Genomic DNA, 17,503 nt, shown 5'->3' on the forward strand with positions numbered 1-17,503 from the left:
TACTCATCTAATCTGACCCAACATATTAAGGATGTCAAGATGGTTCTCTCCCTCCTTCAGGGGAATCAACTCTATGTGAAAGCAGAAAAATGTGATTTTCACACCACCAGGTGTCAGAGTTTTGGTCCTTTTTTCTGTGTTTTTTGTTGTGTTATGTTTTTTTTTTCCCCACTAGATGTTGCCCAGCCTTAGATTTTCTTTGTTGTAATTGGTTTCATTGCTTTCACCTGTGTCTTGTTCCCGTTCTGCATATTTAAGCCGTCCCTTTTGCCTTTGTTCTCCGCTTGGTTATTGTTGTTTCCTAAGCCCCTGTTGTCTTTATTGTTGCTTCTCTCGAGTTAATATCTTCTGTGTTTTTTCTAGTGCCCTTGTCTTGTTTTTTGTCTTTTTTCCTTGTTTCTCTATTTAGTTTTTGGCGGTCTTCAGTTCCCCTGCCTCGTCTACGTTTTTGAGATCCTTTGCCTTCTTGTTTCCCCCATTTTTGCCCTTGTGTTATTTTCTTGATTTTTTAAATAAAATTCTTGTGCACCACCTCAGCGTTTGCATCGTGGGTTCACCGCCTCCCTGTGGCTCAATGGTAAAATGTCCGTCCCTCACGCCGGAGACCCCCCAGCATGAGTCCACCGTACAATGCCACGGGGCCGTCCTGGCTCAGCAGGAGACCCTGATGGCCCAACACTCTCAGCTGCTAACGGATCTCTTGGCTACTATCCGCCAGATCTCTGACTGGCTTCCTGCTGCATCAGCTTCGGCGCCTAGGACAGCCTCCGTGCCCCTTCCTGAGTCTCGAGCCCCCACTCCAGTGGCCGAACCTCGGTTACCTCCCCTGCAGCGCAACGGCCGTCTGGAAGGCGCAAGCCCCATTCTGTGCAAGCTACTCTAGGTTTGTAGAGGAATTCAAGTGAGTGTTTGACCATCCTCTGAGCGGCCGGCAAGCCTCCACCAGGCTCCTCACCCTCCGACAAGGCAATGACAATGCTGCTGAATATGCCATCAAGTTCCGGACCATAGCCGTCGGCAGTGGCTGGAACGACGAAGGCAATCAAGGATGACCTGGCTACTAGATAGCCTACCCAGGACCTTGAGGTCCTCATTGGCCAGGCTGTCCGGTTGGATAATCGCCAGAGAGAGACCAGAGCCGTTCCCATGCCCCCACCCAGCCGGCCAGCTCTATTGCAGTTCAGGGGCGCTCTGATCCCCAAGACCCCTCCGAACCAATGCAGTTTGGCAGGGCCTGCCTCTCTCCTGCAGAGCGAAACTGTCGCATGCAGGAACATTGTTGCTTATACTGTGGTCAGTCTGGCCATTTCCATACCTCTTGCCCCGAGCTCTCGGGAAATGCCCAGTCCCGTACAGGCGAGGCAGGACTGTCACGGGAGTAACTCACTTAATTGACTCTGGCGCTGCTGTGAACTTTATGGACATTTCCCTAGCCCAGAGACTCCAGATCCCCAGGAACTCTCTTCCTGCTCCCATGACTGCCACAGTGTTGGATGGTAGGCCGCTAGCCCCTGGCGAAATAACCCATCTTACCTCTTCCCTTCGGCTGGCCGTCCACCAGCATCAGGAGGAGATCTGTTTCTACCTTATCGAGTCTCCCGAGATTTCCATTATCCTTGGGTACCCCTGGCTCCTCCAGCACAATCCCCACATCGACTGGTCCACAGGGGCAGTTGTCAGTTGGGGTGCGTCATGCCAGACTACGTGCTTGGGCCAGAGAGACCCTGACCCTGCTCCCGAGTCCCTAGAAACCACAGATCTGTCCTGAATTCCCCCGCAGTACCACCACCTCAAGACAGTTTTTAGTAAGAGGAAAGCCACCTCATTGCCTCCTCATCGCCCCTACGACTGTGCTATAGACCTCGTCCCTGACTCCAGTCCCCCTACAGGTCGCATCTTCTCATTGTCCCCTCCTGAAAGGGCCACCATGAACGACTACATTGAAGAGTCCCTTGCAGCCGGTATTATCCGTCCATCCACTTCCCCAGCTGGGGCGGGGTTCTTTTTTGTAGGGAATAAGGATGGGGGCCTTCGGCCGTGTATCGATTACAGGGGGCTCAACAGGATCACTATGTGCAACCGCTATCCCCTACCTCTCATGGCCACTGCTTTTGAGGTCCTTCAAGAGGCCTCGATTTTCACCAAACTGGACTTCTGTGATGCCTACCACCTTGTGCGTATCCGACCGGGTGACGAATGGAAGACGGCCTTCAACACGCCTACGGGGCACTGTGAGTACCTGGTTATGCCTTTTGGCCTCACTAATGCTCCTGCGGTCTTCCAAACTTTGGTCAACGACGTACTTAGGGACATGCTCAACAAATTCGTCTTTGTGTATCTGGATGACATCCTCATTTTCTCTCTGCAGGAGCATGTCACCTCAGACGCCTACTGGACAACCACCTGTATGTCAAGCCGGAGAAATGCGAGTTCCATGTAACTCAGGTCCAGTTCTTGGGATTCGTCGTCAAGCCCAGTCTAATCCAAATGGACCCAAAAAAGGTGTGTGCAGTCATGGATTGGCCTTATTTATATATACACATATATATATATATATATTTATATATACACATATATATACATATATATATATATATATATATATATATATATATATATATATATATATATATATATATATATATATATACTCTATTAATAGATTATACCACTGATTTAAATTGAGTTGTAAGTTAAAGTAAGTTGGGAGGTGGGGCCTCCATGGATCGGACTTGTTTGACCAGCACATCCCATAGATGCTCGATCTTCAATAATGTCACATTATATAGAAGATAGGAAGCTTGCCAGAATGGTTCATAGGGCATATGGTTCAGGAATTGAATAAATTTATAGAATTTTTAAAAGCAAAATGAATGAATAAATAAATAAATAATAAAACAAAGTTATTATAATTTGTGATTTTTTTTAATGGCTTCTTTTTTTTAGCAGCAGTCCTGTTGTTTTTCATAGTTTTCCAGTATTTCCTGGGCATAGTGATAGGGTTCATCTAAACAAACCATTAAACAAACATACAAAAACTTCTGGTATAGACCATGCCCACTTCCAGTTCAAATCCCAATACAAAAACAGATACAAATATTTTGAGCACTAAACAGACACAGATACAAATAAAGATACTGGAATTGCATTACAACCCTAGTGTGTATGTTTGTGTGCCTGCAGTGAGTGTGTGGACATGTATTTAGCTCTTTGTGAGAACCAAAAAGGACCAAATGTGTCTTCACAATGGCCTGGTCCTCACAAAAAAAAAAAAAAAAAAAAAATTAAAAATGCTGAGTAGGTGAGAACTAAAAGAGCCAAAACCTTTCCTTCTGGTTACTGAGATTAAGGTTAGTGTTAGCTGTAGGCATAACATAAATTAGCTACAGTAATAATTATTTCAGTGGAAGGTTCTCGCAGAGATAGAAAAATGAATTTTGTGATTTGCCTAGCTTATCATCACTGATATGCAATCAAATACAGAGGAATTATATATGTATCCTCTTTTTCTCCTATGGCTGACTGCATTTCTGGCTTGAGCCTTTTGAGGGGTAAAACAGGAAGTACATTGACAATGCTGGCTATAAACTCACAAAATACTGACATGCCACACAAATTACTATACTATTATGTTGCTAAGGTAATGCAAACAATATTAAAATAATCATTAAATTTCCTGTCCAAGAGAAGTGTTATTTATCTAATTTAGCATTCAACTTCAACCCTTTCCCCATCAGAAGGTTTTACCTTCTTAGAAAAAAGGGAATTCCAACAAACAAGTAAAGTCTGAAGCAATATGCTACATAGGTTAATACATGTTTCTTTTCAATTTTTCAACTTTGTAATAGTCTGCCACAGATGATCGACTGCCTGTCAAGAAGCTTTGTTAGATTAACATGAAGTGAGTCAGGATGATTTACAACATTTTTGTGTGATGAAAAGAACCATGGCCCATTCTTTTGCTCAGTGGTATACTTTTTTTTTTGCAGCAGATCGTGTTTGTTTCCACAAAGGTATCTGGTGACATGGTGGCTTAGCAGTGTATTCCACCATGTTTGGTTTTCTGAGCAGTAGCCTGAAATTTTCTTGACCTGAAATTCTCAAGAAGGACATCAGGCCAGTATTTGATTTGATATCCAGTTATGGCTTTCACAAATAAATCCTGTATATGACTGAGATAGATCTTGTTTGGATAAATGGGGATATGAGCAGGTCACAGAATACAGAATGGGTCAGGTAATCATCAACAACAATAGCTGTGGAGTGATGTGGAGTAGTAGGGTGGTGCAATGAATAGTGCTGACATCTCAAAACTCCAGGTCTTTATCTTGAGCTTGTGTTATTGTCTGTGTCAAGTGTATGCATGTTTTTGCACGTGCATGCAAGTATGGGTTTCCTCCTACTTTCATCACCCAAATTAGAGTATTTCACTAATGACATCATGACATTGACTTGACATTCATCATGTACCTTCCAGGAGAACACAGCTACTCCATCATGTTTTCTGTAGTTAAAACTGAAGACACAGAATTAGAGACTGTTGTGTATTACGGCTCTAATGTTCATTCACTACATTACCCATAATGCATGTACAGTGCGCTGAAGCAGGATGTTCCGATGTTACGTTGATTGCACAAAAAGTTATGAGTAAACTGAAGTTACGCTCCATCACTGTGTGTGTGTCGTTTGCTTGGAATAAGTGTTATACCCCTTTCAAGACACAATAGAGACACAGAATTAGAATTTCTTTATTGCTTTATTGTAACAAAGCTTCATCAACAAGCAAAATATCATCATATTTTATATTAGTATTAATACACAATATATATTATGATTTGTTACCAACCTAGTAACTCAGTATTAATTTCTTGTTTATAGAACTGTTGTAAAAGCAATATCGCAAGAGCGTGGATATCTTCAGTATAACTGCACTCTTGCTCGTGCGATATTGCTTAAATAGCATAAGTATCATCTTATATTAGTTCAGCTTACAATTTTACCTTTTCTAAACCTTTTCTAAATGTTTTTAGGAACTTTTGATTCCAAAAACATTCACAAATGTTTCTGGATGTTCTGAGAATGTTTACAATCAAATGCTTAGAATGAAAAATGTTCCAGAAATGTTGTAGGAAGGCTAACAGAAAGGTTTCCATTTAACTGTAAATGTTGTGAAGGAACTAGCCATGAAGGATGTGGTGGAGGAGTCAGGGGTTCTCTGCATGAAACCTGAGAGATAATAGTAATTAAACGAGAGAGCTTAGTTTGTTTATATTCTGTTAAACCCATCAGAGGGGATTAGGATTTGGGATCAATGGGATGATAATTCAGGTGATTCGCATCAAGAAAAACAAATCTCATTTGGTGAAAACCTATAAATTCCTGCTGAGGTACAGTGTGTATTAAGGGTTGGGTCGAATCTCAGCATAGTTTTTGACCACCTGTGAGAAACGCACCACTTTCATGAAGGTGGGTTTCTCTTTTCTGTCATCCCACAGGTATTCAGGTGAGAGCAACTTGGTGGGTTTGTTGTACAGGAAGTACTTGTTCAGGTGAGACTCTTCCTGCCATACCGCTTCGATTTGATTTGCTCGGTCCGCTTCCAGCTGCATGCGGCACGTCTTCGCCAGCTTGAGCACTTTGTCGAGGCGCCCTCCGATCACGGCCCCTCCGTAGTAGTAGTCTCCTTCTTCTAAAGGTATGAAGGCCTGAGATTCAGGACGCCTCTCGTACGTGAACTGTTCCCGAGATGTTCCAAAAAGCCAGGCATGCAGCACGCCAACAAGATCGCCCAGAGACTCCGCCCCCCAGTGAGCATAGAATTTGGAGTCGACGTCGAGGCTGAATATGTAGTCTGCCTTGTTCCTGAGCTTCTCTTCAATGAGCTTCTCAATCATCCCCATCCTGCGTAGCGAGTTTTCCTGCCAGCGGTTTGAGCTTGCTGTTTTTATCACGGTCAACTGACGCCCCTCCCCCAGTGTTACCACGGGAACTTTGTCCGGGTGATCTGTAAACAGGTAATAATGCACTCGGTAGCCCACCATGAAGTGCTGCTCCGCCGACTCTAGGAAGTCCTTCAGGAAACGCACATACCTGCAGGAAAATATTCCGCTTGTTTTTCATAAAACAGATTTAAAAAAATGTTGTTTTGGAACTAAAGTGTACTGATTAGTAAACTGATAAGTGAGCTCTATAGGAAACCAATAGAACTGGATAGAACTAGAACATAGATTTACTCGTTTGTTCTGCTCAACATGGTCTCAAGGTGTGAATTACAGCTGTTTTAACAATGATGTATGCTGGTGGGCGTGGCCAGTTAAGCAGGTAATCTAATCTTTTAATGTCAAGCTTTAATATTAACATATTATAAACATATTATAAACATATTATTAACATACGCAACATTACATTTCTCCAAATTGGGTCTTGCTAGAGATCAACACTCAGTTACCCACAATACTTGAAAGGTGTCATGACGTACTTCCCCAGAGCGAAGACGGTGGTTGCCACAGTGATGTTCTGTTGTTTGTAGATGCCATCAATCACTGTCAGATCAAACGTTTCCTCCCATACAATCGGAGCTAACCACTGGGTCGTCGTGGCAACATCTGCCCGACTGACAACACACACACTTACTTTAACTTTTACAGTATACTGGTAGGTATAGATAGGTGACAAATTAAAGGAAAAACCCCAGTGTCTCTCTTCTGTTGTTATTCACACAAATTCTCTCACCTATTACTTACACTGGGCTGCTTGCATGACGTCCTAATGAAAGGAAAAACAGAAAAAAATGTTTATGAAGCGTTCAGTAATTCCGCATTGTTCTTAAACTGCAGTTTTGTTTTTGAAAAACCAAAAGAGACAAATAATTTCATTTATTTACTTAGGATAAAATGAAGGATTAATAGTAAAGCGGTGGGGGTCAGATGTTATTTGTATTAGTATTTAGTTCATTAGTTTTAGTAGTTATTATTGGGGGCCAAGCACTGAAGGTGCATAGGCACCCTATTGTTATTCTGTTTTCTTCTTTTTCTTCTTCTTCTGGCTAGGGTGTCTATGGGAGCCCATAGAACCATCTGGTAAAAAGTTGTGATGTCTGGCAAAAAGATGTGCCATGTGTTGCCAACACTGTAGCGCCACCATCGGGTCAAATTTGGGCCTAATTTGGAACTACATCTCTGGTCATAACTTTTGAACTGTGTGTCCAAAACCTACTGGTCAAAAGTAACAATAACATGCTAAAAACGCTTACATCTAACTGCTATTTTTGCTACTCCTCCTCCAAATTTTGAGACCTGTCTGAACAAAACTTATCAAAGGAATTTTGATATTCAAACCCGTTCTTGTGTAATGCGCTGGTAAATGCAAAAAAACAGGATGTGAGGGTGTGTCTCAGCAATGCATCCACGTATCATCACGAAATTTGATAAGTATCTTCGGGACCATGCCCTGAATGTACCCAAGAAATTTTGAAAATCATTTGAAAAGTTCACAGTTCATTTTTCCTATAATTCCCTGGAGTACACGGAAGTGAACACACACCAACATCTGAAATTTAAGTGTACTTCCTGTCAACCATAGTTTTTTGGCACAAATTTGGCACACTTCATCTTCATAATTATTATTATTATTTCTTGTTGTTGTTGTAAGAACATTCCCTTCCATGTCCAGTACACGCCTAAAGGCGCTATTTGAGCTACACAGTGGCTTTAAGATCAGCTATTCATTTAGCATCGTTGTGGTAGAGGATGAATAAACACTTTGGAACATGCTGTTTTAGGGAAATATTCAACTTCAGGATGGTAACAGTACATCCGTTTTGCCTCAGGCTGCATAACACCACCCCAAAGCACACTCTGTTCTTAATTCAATTCAGTTATCTTTTATAGCACTTTTAACAATAGACTTTGTCAGAAAGCAGCTTTCCTGAAACCTGAATGTAGATTTGGATCCCTAGGTGAGCAAGCCCGAGGTGACAATGGCGAGGAAAAACTCTCTGAGACCTCTTTAGAGGAAATAACCTCTAGAAGAAACAGTCTCCAAAACCCCCCACTCTCTTCTTTCTGGGTGCCACTGGATAGTGGGATTATAAGTCATTACAGTGTACAGGTGTAGACGAATAAAGACTGAACAGGACTAAAGCTATTAAAAGGATACAGAATGGTTGGAATGATAAGCATAGGACAGTTCTTAGGAAGTGAAAATCTCTATCATATGCAAGTGAGATTGTCTACAGCATCAAGCTTAATGATAAGGGCTTCAGGACCATGCCCTGAATATACCCAAGAAATTTTGAAAATCATTTGAAAAGTTTGCGATAAATTCACAGTTCATTTTTCCTATAATTCCCTGGAGTACGCAGAAGTGAACACACCAACATCTGAAATTCAAGTGTACTTCCTGTCGACCACCGTTTTTTTTGCTAATCCTCCTACAAATTTTCTCCAATTATCATCAAATTTGGCACACATCATCTTCCTAATAATCATTATTATTGTTGTTGTTGTTGTTAAATCATTTATGTATATAATTAATTAATAATTTAGTTAGTTAGTTATTTAATCAAATAACTCAATAATTATTTTAATAATTTTATTCAGTATCAGGAAGTGAGTTGGCTCTAGCTGTTACCAGATATTTTTATTCAATTTTTTAAACTGTCTGCTATGCCACTTACGGCACATGTTGCATACGGCTGCATACCTGCCAAGACTCAATCTTTAGGCGTGTACTGGACATGTAAGAACATTCCCTTCCATGTCCAGTACACGCCTAAAGGCGCTATTTGAGCTACACAGTGGCTTTAAGATCAGCTATTCATTTAGCATCGTTGTGGTAGAGGATGAATAAACACTTTGGAACATGCTGTTTTAGGGAAATATTCAACTTCAGGATGGTAACAGTACATCCGTTTTGCCTCAGGCTGCATAACACCACCCCAAAGCACACTCTGTTCTTAATTCAATTCAGTTATCTTTTATAGCACTTTTAACAATAGACTTTGTCAGAAAGCAGCTTTCCTGAAACCTGAATGTAGATTTGGATCCCTAGGTGAGCAAGCCCGAGGTGACAATGGCGAGGAAAAACTCTCTGAGACCTCTTTAGAGGAAATAACCTCTAGAAGAAACAGTCTCCAAAACCCCCCACTCTCTTCTTTCTGGGTGCCACTGGATAGTGGGATTATAAGTCATTACAGTGTACAGGTGTAGACGAATAAAGACTGAACAGGACTAAAGCTATTAAAAGGATACAGAATGGTTGGAATGATAAGCATAGGACAGTTCTTAGGAAGTGAAAATCTCTATCATATGCAAGTGAGATTGTCTACAGCATCAAGCTTAATGATAAGGGCTTCAGGACCATGCCCTGAATATACCCAAGAAATTTTGAAAATCATTTGAAAAGTTTGCGATAAATTCACAGTTCATTTTTCCTATAATTCCCTGGAGTACGCAGAAGTGAACACACCAACATCTGAAATTCAAGTGTACTTCCTGTCGACCACCGTTTTTTTTGCTAATCCTCCTACAAATTTTCTCCAATTATCATCAAATTTGGCACACATCATCTTCCTAATAATCATTATTATTGTTGTTGTTGTTGTTAAATCATTTATGTATATAATTAATTAATAATTTAGTTAGTTAGTTATTTAATCAAATAACTCAATAATTATTTTAATAATTTTATTCAGTATCAGGAAGTGAGTTGGCTCTAGCTGTTACCAGATATTTTTATTCAATTTTTTAAACTGTCTGCTATGCCACTTACGGCACATGTTGCATACGGCTGCATACCTGCCAAGACTCAATCTTTAGGCGTGTACTGGACATGTAAGAACATTCCCTTCCATGTCCAGTACACGCCTAAAGGTGCTATTTGAGCTACACAGTGGCTTTAAGATCAGCTATTCATTTAACATCGTTGTGGTAGAGGATGAAAAAACACTTTGGAACATGCTGTTTTAGGGAAATATTCAACTTCAGGGTGGTAACAGTACATCCGTTTTGCCTCAGGCTGCATAACACCACCCCAAAGCACACTTTGTTCTTAATTCAGTTCAGTTTTCTTTTTATAGCACTTTTTACAATAGACATTGTCAGAAAGCAGCTTTCCTGAAACCTGAATGTAGATTTGGATCCCTAGGTGAGCAAGCCCGAGGTGACAATGGCGAGGAAAAACTCTCTGAGACCTCTTTAGAGGAAATAACCTCTAGAAGAAACAGTCTCCAAAACCCCCCACTCTCTTCTTTCTGGGTGCCACTGGATAGTGGGATTGTAAGTCATTACAGTGTACAGGTGTAGACGAATAAAGACTGAACAGGACTAAAGCTATTAAAAGGATACAGAATGGTTGGAATGATAAGCATAGGACAGTTCTTAGGAAGTGAAAATCTCTATCATATGCAAGTGAGATTGTCTACAGCATTTTGAAAATCATTTGAAAAGTTTGCGATAAATTCACAGTTCATTTTTCCTATAATTCCCTGGAGTACGCAAAAGTGAACACACCAACATCTGAAATTCAAAATGGAGATAGATCAGGAAGTTCCAGAGGAACCAAACATCATCAACAACATCACAGCAACCAGTATCTCACCAGAAGAGGAGAAGCACTCAACAGAGAGAGGTGTGTGTGTGTGTGTTTGTGTGTGTCTGTGCGCTCACCCTGCAGGAAAGATTAAGTCCATACTAACATGCTGTTTTTTTCCCCTGAAAGATGATCAGGCACAGACTTATTGCATATACTGTACAGATGAATGAATAACAATAACAAACAAGTATATGTACTCACACAATCGGTCTGCACTCCAACACACCACTGAAAATACAAAACACATAGAACCTTGGTTCATCAAACAGTTACTAGAAAACTCATTCATTCATCCTCAGTAAACAGTTTAGGCAGATCAGAGTTGAGGTGGATTCGGAGCCTATCCCTGGGAACACTGGGCGTGAGGAGGGAAAACCTGTCAGTTGCAGGGCACCATACACACACTCATTTACACCTAGGGGTAATTTAGATCAGCCAATCCACCAAATCATGTTTTTGGGTGAGGTGAGAAGAAACTGCAGAACCTGATGGAAATGGATGCGAGAAGGCCATGTGAAACATGGTAGTGTCAGTAACCTGAGCTCAGGATGAAACCCAGGAGCCCGGAGCTGTGAGGTAGCAATACTACCCATTTTGGCACAGCCCTGTGAACAGGCACACACCCCTGCTCACACTCACCTGTGACGGTGGGGATGAATGTGTATTGCTCACCTGAACCAAGAGGAGTTGTAGCTGAAGTAATTAAACCTGAAAAGTAAGCACACACATACACACACTTTGAACCAATATATCTGTCTAGTTGTGTCTTTAATTATTTTTATTTAAACACCAGTACCTTTATTTATATGCCATAAATCCAAAATCTCCAAAATAAAAGATTAAACAAAGATCTTAATTGAAACCCTAAATAAAGTCACTAATGAATTAACTACAATTTAGTGAGAAATCACAACAAATACCAAGTACATTTTTAATCTGTATTTAAAAACATCAGCATAGCTATAAACTTCCAAATGTTCTCAAGAGCTTTAGTTTAGACCTAAAAACTACGGTGGCTGACAGAGGGGCAAACACACTGCAAATACAGAGAACACGCATGCAATTTCTTTATTTACATATGTTTTCTCTGACTTTGCATGTTATCTCTGATATTACACATGTTTTTTCTGATTTTGCATGTGTTTTGTCTGACTTTGCATGTGTTTTCACTGATATTGCATGTGTTTTCTCTGATATTGCATGTTTTTTCTCTGGTATTGCATGTGTTTTGTCAGACTTTGCATGTGTTTTCTCTGGCTTTGCATGTGTTTTCTGTTTCCTATATGTGCAGCATGTTGGCCGCTGTTGGTCAGACTTGCATAGACAGTGTGAAACTTAAAAGGAAGTCTCAAAACTGGCAATGTCACAACTGAGAGTGACTGAACTGAATTCAAAGTGTGTTCATGTCCCTTTAATAATAATAAAAAAAATTTAAACAAATACTTCATAATTTTACAGTGTAGTATGAAAAAACTTTATTATGAACACTGTTAAACAAATATAAGTGGTGTAAATGCATCAACCCCTTTCTCCTATTTATCCTACAATCTAAGCATACATTTTATTTTATACATTTTATATTTATATATATATAATATTATATTTAAGCCACCCGTGATGAAAGGAATTTGTGTCATTGAAAATTCAATTCAATTCAATTCGTATAGTGCTTTTGACAGTGGACATAGTCACAAAGCAGCTTTACAGAAATATATATATATATATATATATATATATATATATATATATATATATATATATATATATATATATATATATATAAAAGTCCGGATATAAATTTTAAATGTATTAATTTATCCCTAATGACCAAGCCATGACGGTATGAGGAAGAAACATTGAGAGGAACCAGACTCAAAGGGGAACCCATCCTCATCTGGGTGACAATTATTTATAATCTGCGATTATAAATAAATCCCTCCTATAACTGTATAGTACAGATCAACTGTTCTCTGAGACACAGGTGCAAAACTGTTCGTGGCAATAACAGTCCTAAAGCTGTCATAGCAATTGTAGTCCTAAGCCGTCGTAGCAAACACATTATATTATGTCACCAATAACATCAAAACAAATCAGATCACACACACCGGCTCACTCTACTGAGAAAAATTTTTAAAACATTGATCTGATTCTGAAACTTGCATGTAAATCTATACGAACATTGTGTATTACATGGTTTAAATTCTCAGTTCAGGGTGTTATAAGCACTTTATGACATTTATGATACTGAATATGTCACATTAATGTTGTTTAATCTAAGTTTAATAAATCTGATAAATCTTTTAGTCACTGTCACTGTGATACTACTACTACTACTACTTATAATAATAATAATAATAATAATAATAATAATAATAATGACATACCCAAGAAATGAAGCGATGCAAATAGTAAAAAACAGAAATGACTTCTGTCCTAAGTGCATTGTGATGTTCTCAATAATCCTGTAAGTCCTCCACTTAACAGTGACAGAGAATTTGGTTCTGTCGGTGTAGTATAAATGTTTTTTTTTAGGGGTGTGTGTGTGTGTGTGTGTGTGTGTTTGGTTGGTTTGGGGTTTAGGGGGTGGGGCTTTAGCAGTGACAGAGAAACAAATTTTAAGTGCCTGTTCAGAGGTGTGTGTGTGTGTGTGTGTGTGTGAGAGAGAGAGAGAGAGAGAGAGAGAGAGAGAGAGAGAGAAAATACATGTAAACATGTAGAAAATGCTCCGAAACATTTGGGCAATAAAATGAATTATTGTGGGGTGGATTTATTTTTTATTTTTTTTTCCCCCCTTCTTATTGGTATTATTTTATCAAACTTTTTTTTTAAACGTGTAAATTGTGTAAATATGTAAATCTGTAATTTAATGTTACCAATGCTTGCACACACACACACACACACACACACACACACACAGAGAGAGAGAGAGAGACATGCACACAGAGAGAGAGAGAGAGAGAGACAAAGACTTTTACAATCCTTTATTTTACACAAGTCATGGTTTACACAGTAAAATCAGAGTGACTCTGTAAATAAGTAAATATTCTTTTTTAAAAAAAAGGCATTTAAATAAATTAGGCTAAAACATAACAGTGAACAGTTTGAGTATGTAGCTGTGATGTTTCTATCGGGCTAATGCTGGTGTAAAACAGAGTTCTTCCTCTACAGAGCACAGAGCCTCCTCACAACACCACATTGCTTTAAACATCTCCAAATCCCCCATACTCTTAAAGAAATTAAAAATCAATCAGAATTCTTGAGTTAATTAGTCTGGAGAAAATTCTTACGGTATCACAGTCTGTGTTTTGTGCCCTTTTGTATTTTCTGCTCAGGTATATTGCCATTTTGGCCTGAACAAAGATAAAATTAATCAGCTGACACTTAACCCTGTTTCTCCTGACAAATTTAAAACCAAGAATAAAAGTCTGAAAAGTAAAATCCACATAAAATGGCCTTAAAATGCTTTGTAAAAATACAAAAAAAAGGCTGCAACCTGGAACAGTATATAAAAGCATGAAAAACGGTTTCCCTCTGTAAACAAAATGGACATTCTTGTGTGACCCCGTGATTTAAAATAGAGATAAAAGAATTCACAGAGACAATACCATGTAAAATCCTCCATTGGAGGTCAGCAACTTTTTTGGTTAATGCTGGTTTGTACAGTGCCCTACACTCTGGTTTAATATCATCATTAATACCGAGTTCACTTCGCCATGGTGTGTCCACCCTCCCATTCAGTTTTTTCTTGTTTAGAACTTTCACACAAGCTCTGTACAGCAGTTTACTTGACACTGTTTCTATTTTCATTTCTCCCTCACCCCTGCACTCCAGGAGGGGACCCACACACCCGTCTAGGTCTGGAGCGATGCTCAGCTGGGGAAAGGGCTCCTCCTCTGCAGGAATGATCTCGCTGGTTTTATAGTCCATCAGCTGAACATTCTCCTCTGATGTTAGGGTGGACCTCCAGCGATGAAAGAGCTTATTAACCACACGCAGGGACCGCAGTCCCAAACGAGCCGCCATGTCCTCTGCCCATGCTAGGTCTGTCACTGTGATGTTCACCAGCTGCCGGAGTGTCACGATCCCCGAGGAGACCAGAACCCTGGACAGTGTAGGGCCGGCCGCACTAGAAATGTCCAAGCGCCCACCGTACACCAGGGGCTCTTCCAGATAAAAATCTGGTAATCCAGCCATGTCCAGCATACTTGTGTCCATTAAAAACAGAGTTCTGTCCAAGCCCAGTCCCCCTACCATGCGCAACAGTCCGTAGGCCGCTGCTCTCCATACTAGTTTCCTGGGTTCAGTGGGGAGTCTCTGGATGAACTGGAGACAAAAGGCTGCAGTTCTGCTGGCCAACTGGACCAGCCCCTGCCCCCCCCTCCTCCTTGGGCAGATGGAGAACACTCTGCGGAATCCAGTGTAAACCATCCCAGAAGAAGTCCATTAGCAGGGCCTGGATGTTTGCCAGCAGGTTTGTCTTGATCATGGCTATAAAACCTGGGTTGAACCCAAAGGTTTCCAGCACCTTCCACAAGTATTCGTGTTCAAACTGATCTAGAAAAATGAGACCAGTCCTTAAACCCAATAGCCTGGAGACGTCCAAAATGTCACGAATTAGATATACATTGTCAAATATACATCTACCAGGCACACAGTACGTCTGGTGATGGTGAATAATCTGCTCCATTACCTTCTTCAGTCTTGAGGCTAATGCTTTTGAGAGCAACTTGCAGTCAGTGCACAGGTCTCCTTTTTTTGTCAGTAGGGTCAGGACGGCCCTCCTGCAGCTCAACGGGAGCTTACCCCTCCTCACACTGTCCTGTAAGACTTCTAGCACATCCTGCCCTATCACTGCCCAGAAGGTTTTGTAGAACTCTACAGCGAGACCGTCTATGCCTGGCGCCCGTCCATTCTCCATACCCTGGAGAGCCTCCTGGAGCTCTCCCAGTGTCAACTCCCTGTCTTGTTCTCTTGCAGCTTGCTCTGACAGTTTCAGCAAGTTCTTCAGAAAGCTTTCCTCCACCATCTGTACCCCTGACCCCTCACTGCTGTACAGCTTCGAGTAGAAGCTGGCTGTTCGCTTGTGAATTTCAGTAGGCTCTGATAAGAGATCCCCTGATTCTGTTCGCACAGCATGTCCATTTTTTTGCTCTAAACCAAAGAAGAACTTAGAAGGAGCATCCATCGCAGTCGCACTTTTAAAGTGTGAGCAGACCAGCGCCCCCTGTGCTGTAATGCCTAACAGGTCATTCATTGTGGCTTTTTACTCTTGAGGGCTTCAATATGCCCTCGATCTCCTGTGGTCTCCAAAGACTGAAGTTCCACTATTCCAGTCTCCAGAGCTTTCAGGGATCTAACAATGTCTCTTGTGACGTTGAGAGAGTAGTGTTGACAAAATATTTTAATTTGTATTTTAGCCACATCCCACCACTGCTGTAAAGTACTAAAAGCCACCTTCTCTGATTCTCTGTTCACTTCTCTGGAAAAACGTTCCAAAAATAAATAAAAGAGTCTCTAAAATTAGTGTCTTCTAAAAGTGTGGTGTTAAAGTGCCAGTAAGCACTCCTAGGTTTTAAATTTTTTTACTGATAGTACACTGTACCATACTATGATCGGAGATGCCCACTGGAACAATAAAACAGTTTGTAAAAAAATGTCAGTTGATGTTTAAAACCATAAAACCGATCCAATCTTGCCAGGGAGAGTGTGTTGTCGATAGAGTGGGCCCACGTGTACTGTCTCTGTTTTTTATTTAAAGTTCTCCATATGTTGCTTAATCCGTGGGCCTCCATCATCTCCCACAGGCGCTTATGGGAGACTACATGAGGTTCTGCATGGTTCCTATCCAAGTTATCGGTTGTACAATTAAAATCCCCAACCAAAATTAAAATGTCAGCAGTGCTAGTTCTCTCCAATGCATTGGTGGGAGTGTACACGCAGATAAAAACCAGAGTCTCATTCTCATAAAAAGCTTTCACTTTTAAAAGCCTCCCATTTAAAAACTCTTCTACTGTGTAAGAACTAGGAATAAAATTGTGAGCAAACAGTAAGGCAACCCCACCACTAAGTGATGTACTATGACTTAAAATGGCCAGCCTGTCCCACTCCTTCACCCAATCAGCAGCGTTGCTGATTCATCACTATGAGTCTTCTGTAACATAGTAACATCAATATGCTTCTGTTTCACTAGTTCATATAGCTTTACTCGCTTTTCATAATCTCTTGCCCCATTAATGTTCAAACTTGCAACATGAATCCTATTCATTAAAACGTAACGTAGATAAAACAAAGAGATTATGAAAACCACTTCAACATAAAACACATCAAACTCTCTACAGGTCATCATCAACAGCTTCTCTATTTACTTTGGTAATCAGTTTCTTCAGTCGAAAGATTAATGTTTGACATCATGAACAAACTGCTTAAGGTCTGGGAAATACTCCTCTACTGCAACATTTTTCTGCCATTTGGTGATTCTTAAAAATTCTTTAATGTCTCCAGCACGGTATTAAACTGATAGCTGCTTTTCTTGAGAACCAAAATTAAAAACAGTATCTGACATGTAGTCCTCACTATCTGAGTCTCTTTTCTCTGCCTTTGTGTCTTTGCTGGCCTGCTTGTTCCCCTGTCCCTTTCCTCGTTTTTTCCTCTTATTTGGCACTTTAAAAGTGGGCTCATCCTCCGTCTCCACGTCTCCCCCAACCCCCTGCACTGGTGTAGTGACCGGTGTTTCCAAGCGATGGCTCTGCACCCCTGTACCATCCTCTGCCAGCGCAGGCAGCTCTTTTTCAGCCACGCAGGGCCTCTCCTGGTCTGGTTCAGCCGAGCAGGGCCTTTCCGGGGCCGGTTCAGCCGAGCAGGGTCTCTCTGGAGCCATTTCAGCCAAGCAGGGTCTCTCTGGGGTTGGTGC

General features: G+C 40.8%; 1 protein-coding gene across 2 annotated transcripts; it reads right to left on the bottom strand.

Moving 5' to 3' along the window:
* Positions 1 to 4,732: 4,732 nt before the first annotated feature.
* LOC113531111 (globoside alpha-1,3-N-acetylgalactosaminyltransferase 1) lies at positions 4,733 to 13,123 on the bottom strand. Of its 2 annotated transcripts, none has more exons than XM_034300518.2 (7): positions 12,978 to 13,123; positions 11,266 to 11,301; positions 10,795 to 10,821; positions 10,668 to 10,712; positions 6,733 to 6,765; positions 6,449 to 6,613; positions 4,733 to 6,090 (listed from the first exon to the last, which is right to left on the bottom strand). In XM_034300518.2, exons 1-7 carry the CDS (start codon positions 13,034 to 13,036, stop codon positions 5,400 to 5,402), a joined length of 1,056 nt encoding a protein of 351 aa, XP_034156409.1. In that variant the 5' UTR covers positions 13,037 to 13,123; the 3' UTR covers positions 4,733 to 5,399. The 2 variants fall into 2 exon arrangements, with proteins under 2 accessions (XP_034156409.1, XP_026777413.1); XM_026921612.3 differs by having other exon boundaries at positions 6,479 to 6,613; positions 12,978 to 13,121.
* Positions 13,124 to 17,503: the final 4,380 nt, after the last annotated feature.

The sequence above is a fragment of the Pangasianodon hypophthalmus genome, chromosome 27 (assembly GCF_027358585.1).
Source record: "Pangasianodon hypophthalmus isolate fPanHyp1 chromosome 27, fPanHyp1.pri, whole genome shotgun sequence".
Taxonomy (NCBI): domain Eukaryota; kingdom Metazoa; phylum Chordata; class Actinopteri; order Siluriformes; family Pangasiidae; genus Pangasianodon; species Pangasianodon hypophthalmus.

Excerpts from the sequence above, each read along its gene's own strand:
- LOC113531111 (XM_034300518.2), bottom strand. The coding sequence starts at position 13,036 with ATGCACTTAGGACAGAAGTCATTTCTGTTTTTTACTATTTGCATCGCT. Across the intron at positions 10,713-10,794 it reads TTGGAGTGCAGACCGATTGT|GGGAAAAAAACAGCATGTTA; the intron begins GTGAGTACATAT and ends ATCATCTTTCAG. Across the intron at positions 6,091-6,448 it reads ACACCTTTCAAGTATTGTGG|GTATGTGCGTTTCCTGAAGG; the intron begins GTAACTGAGTGT and ends ATTTTCCTGCAG.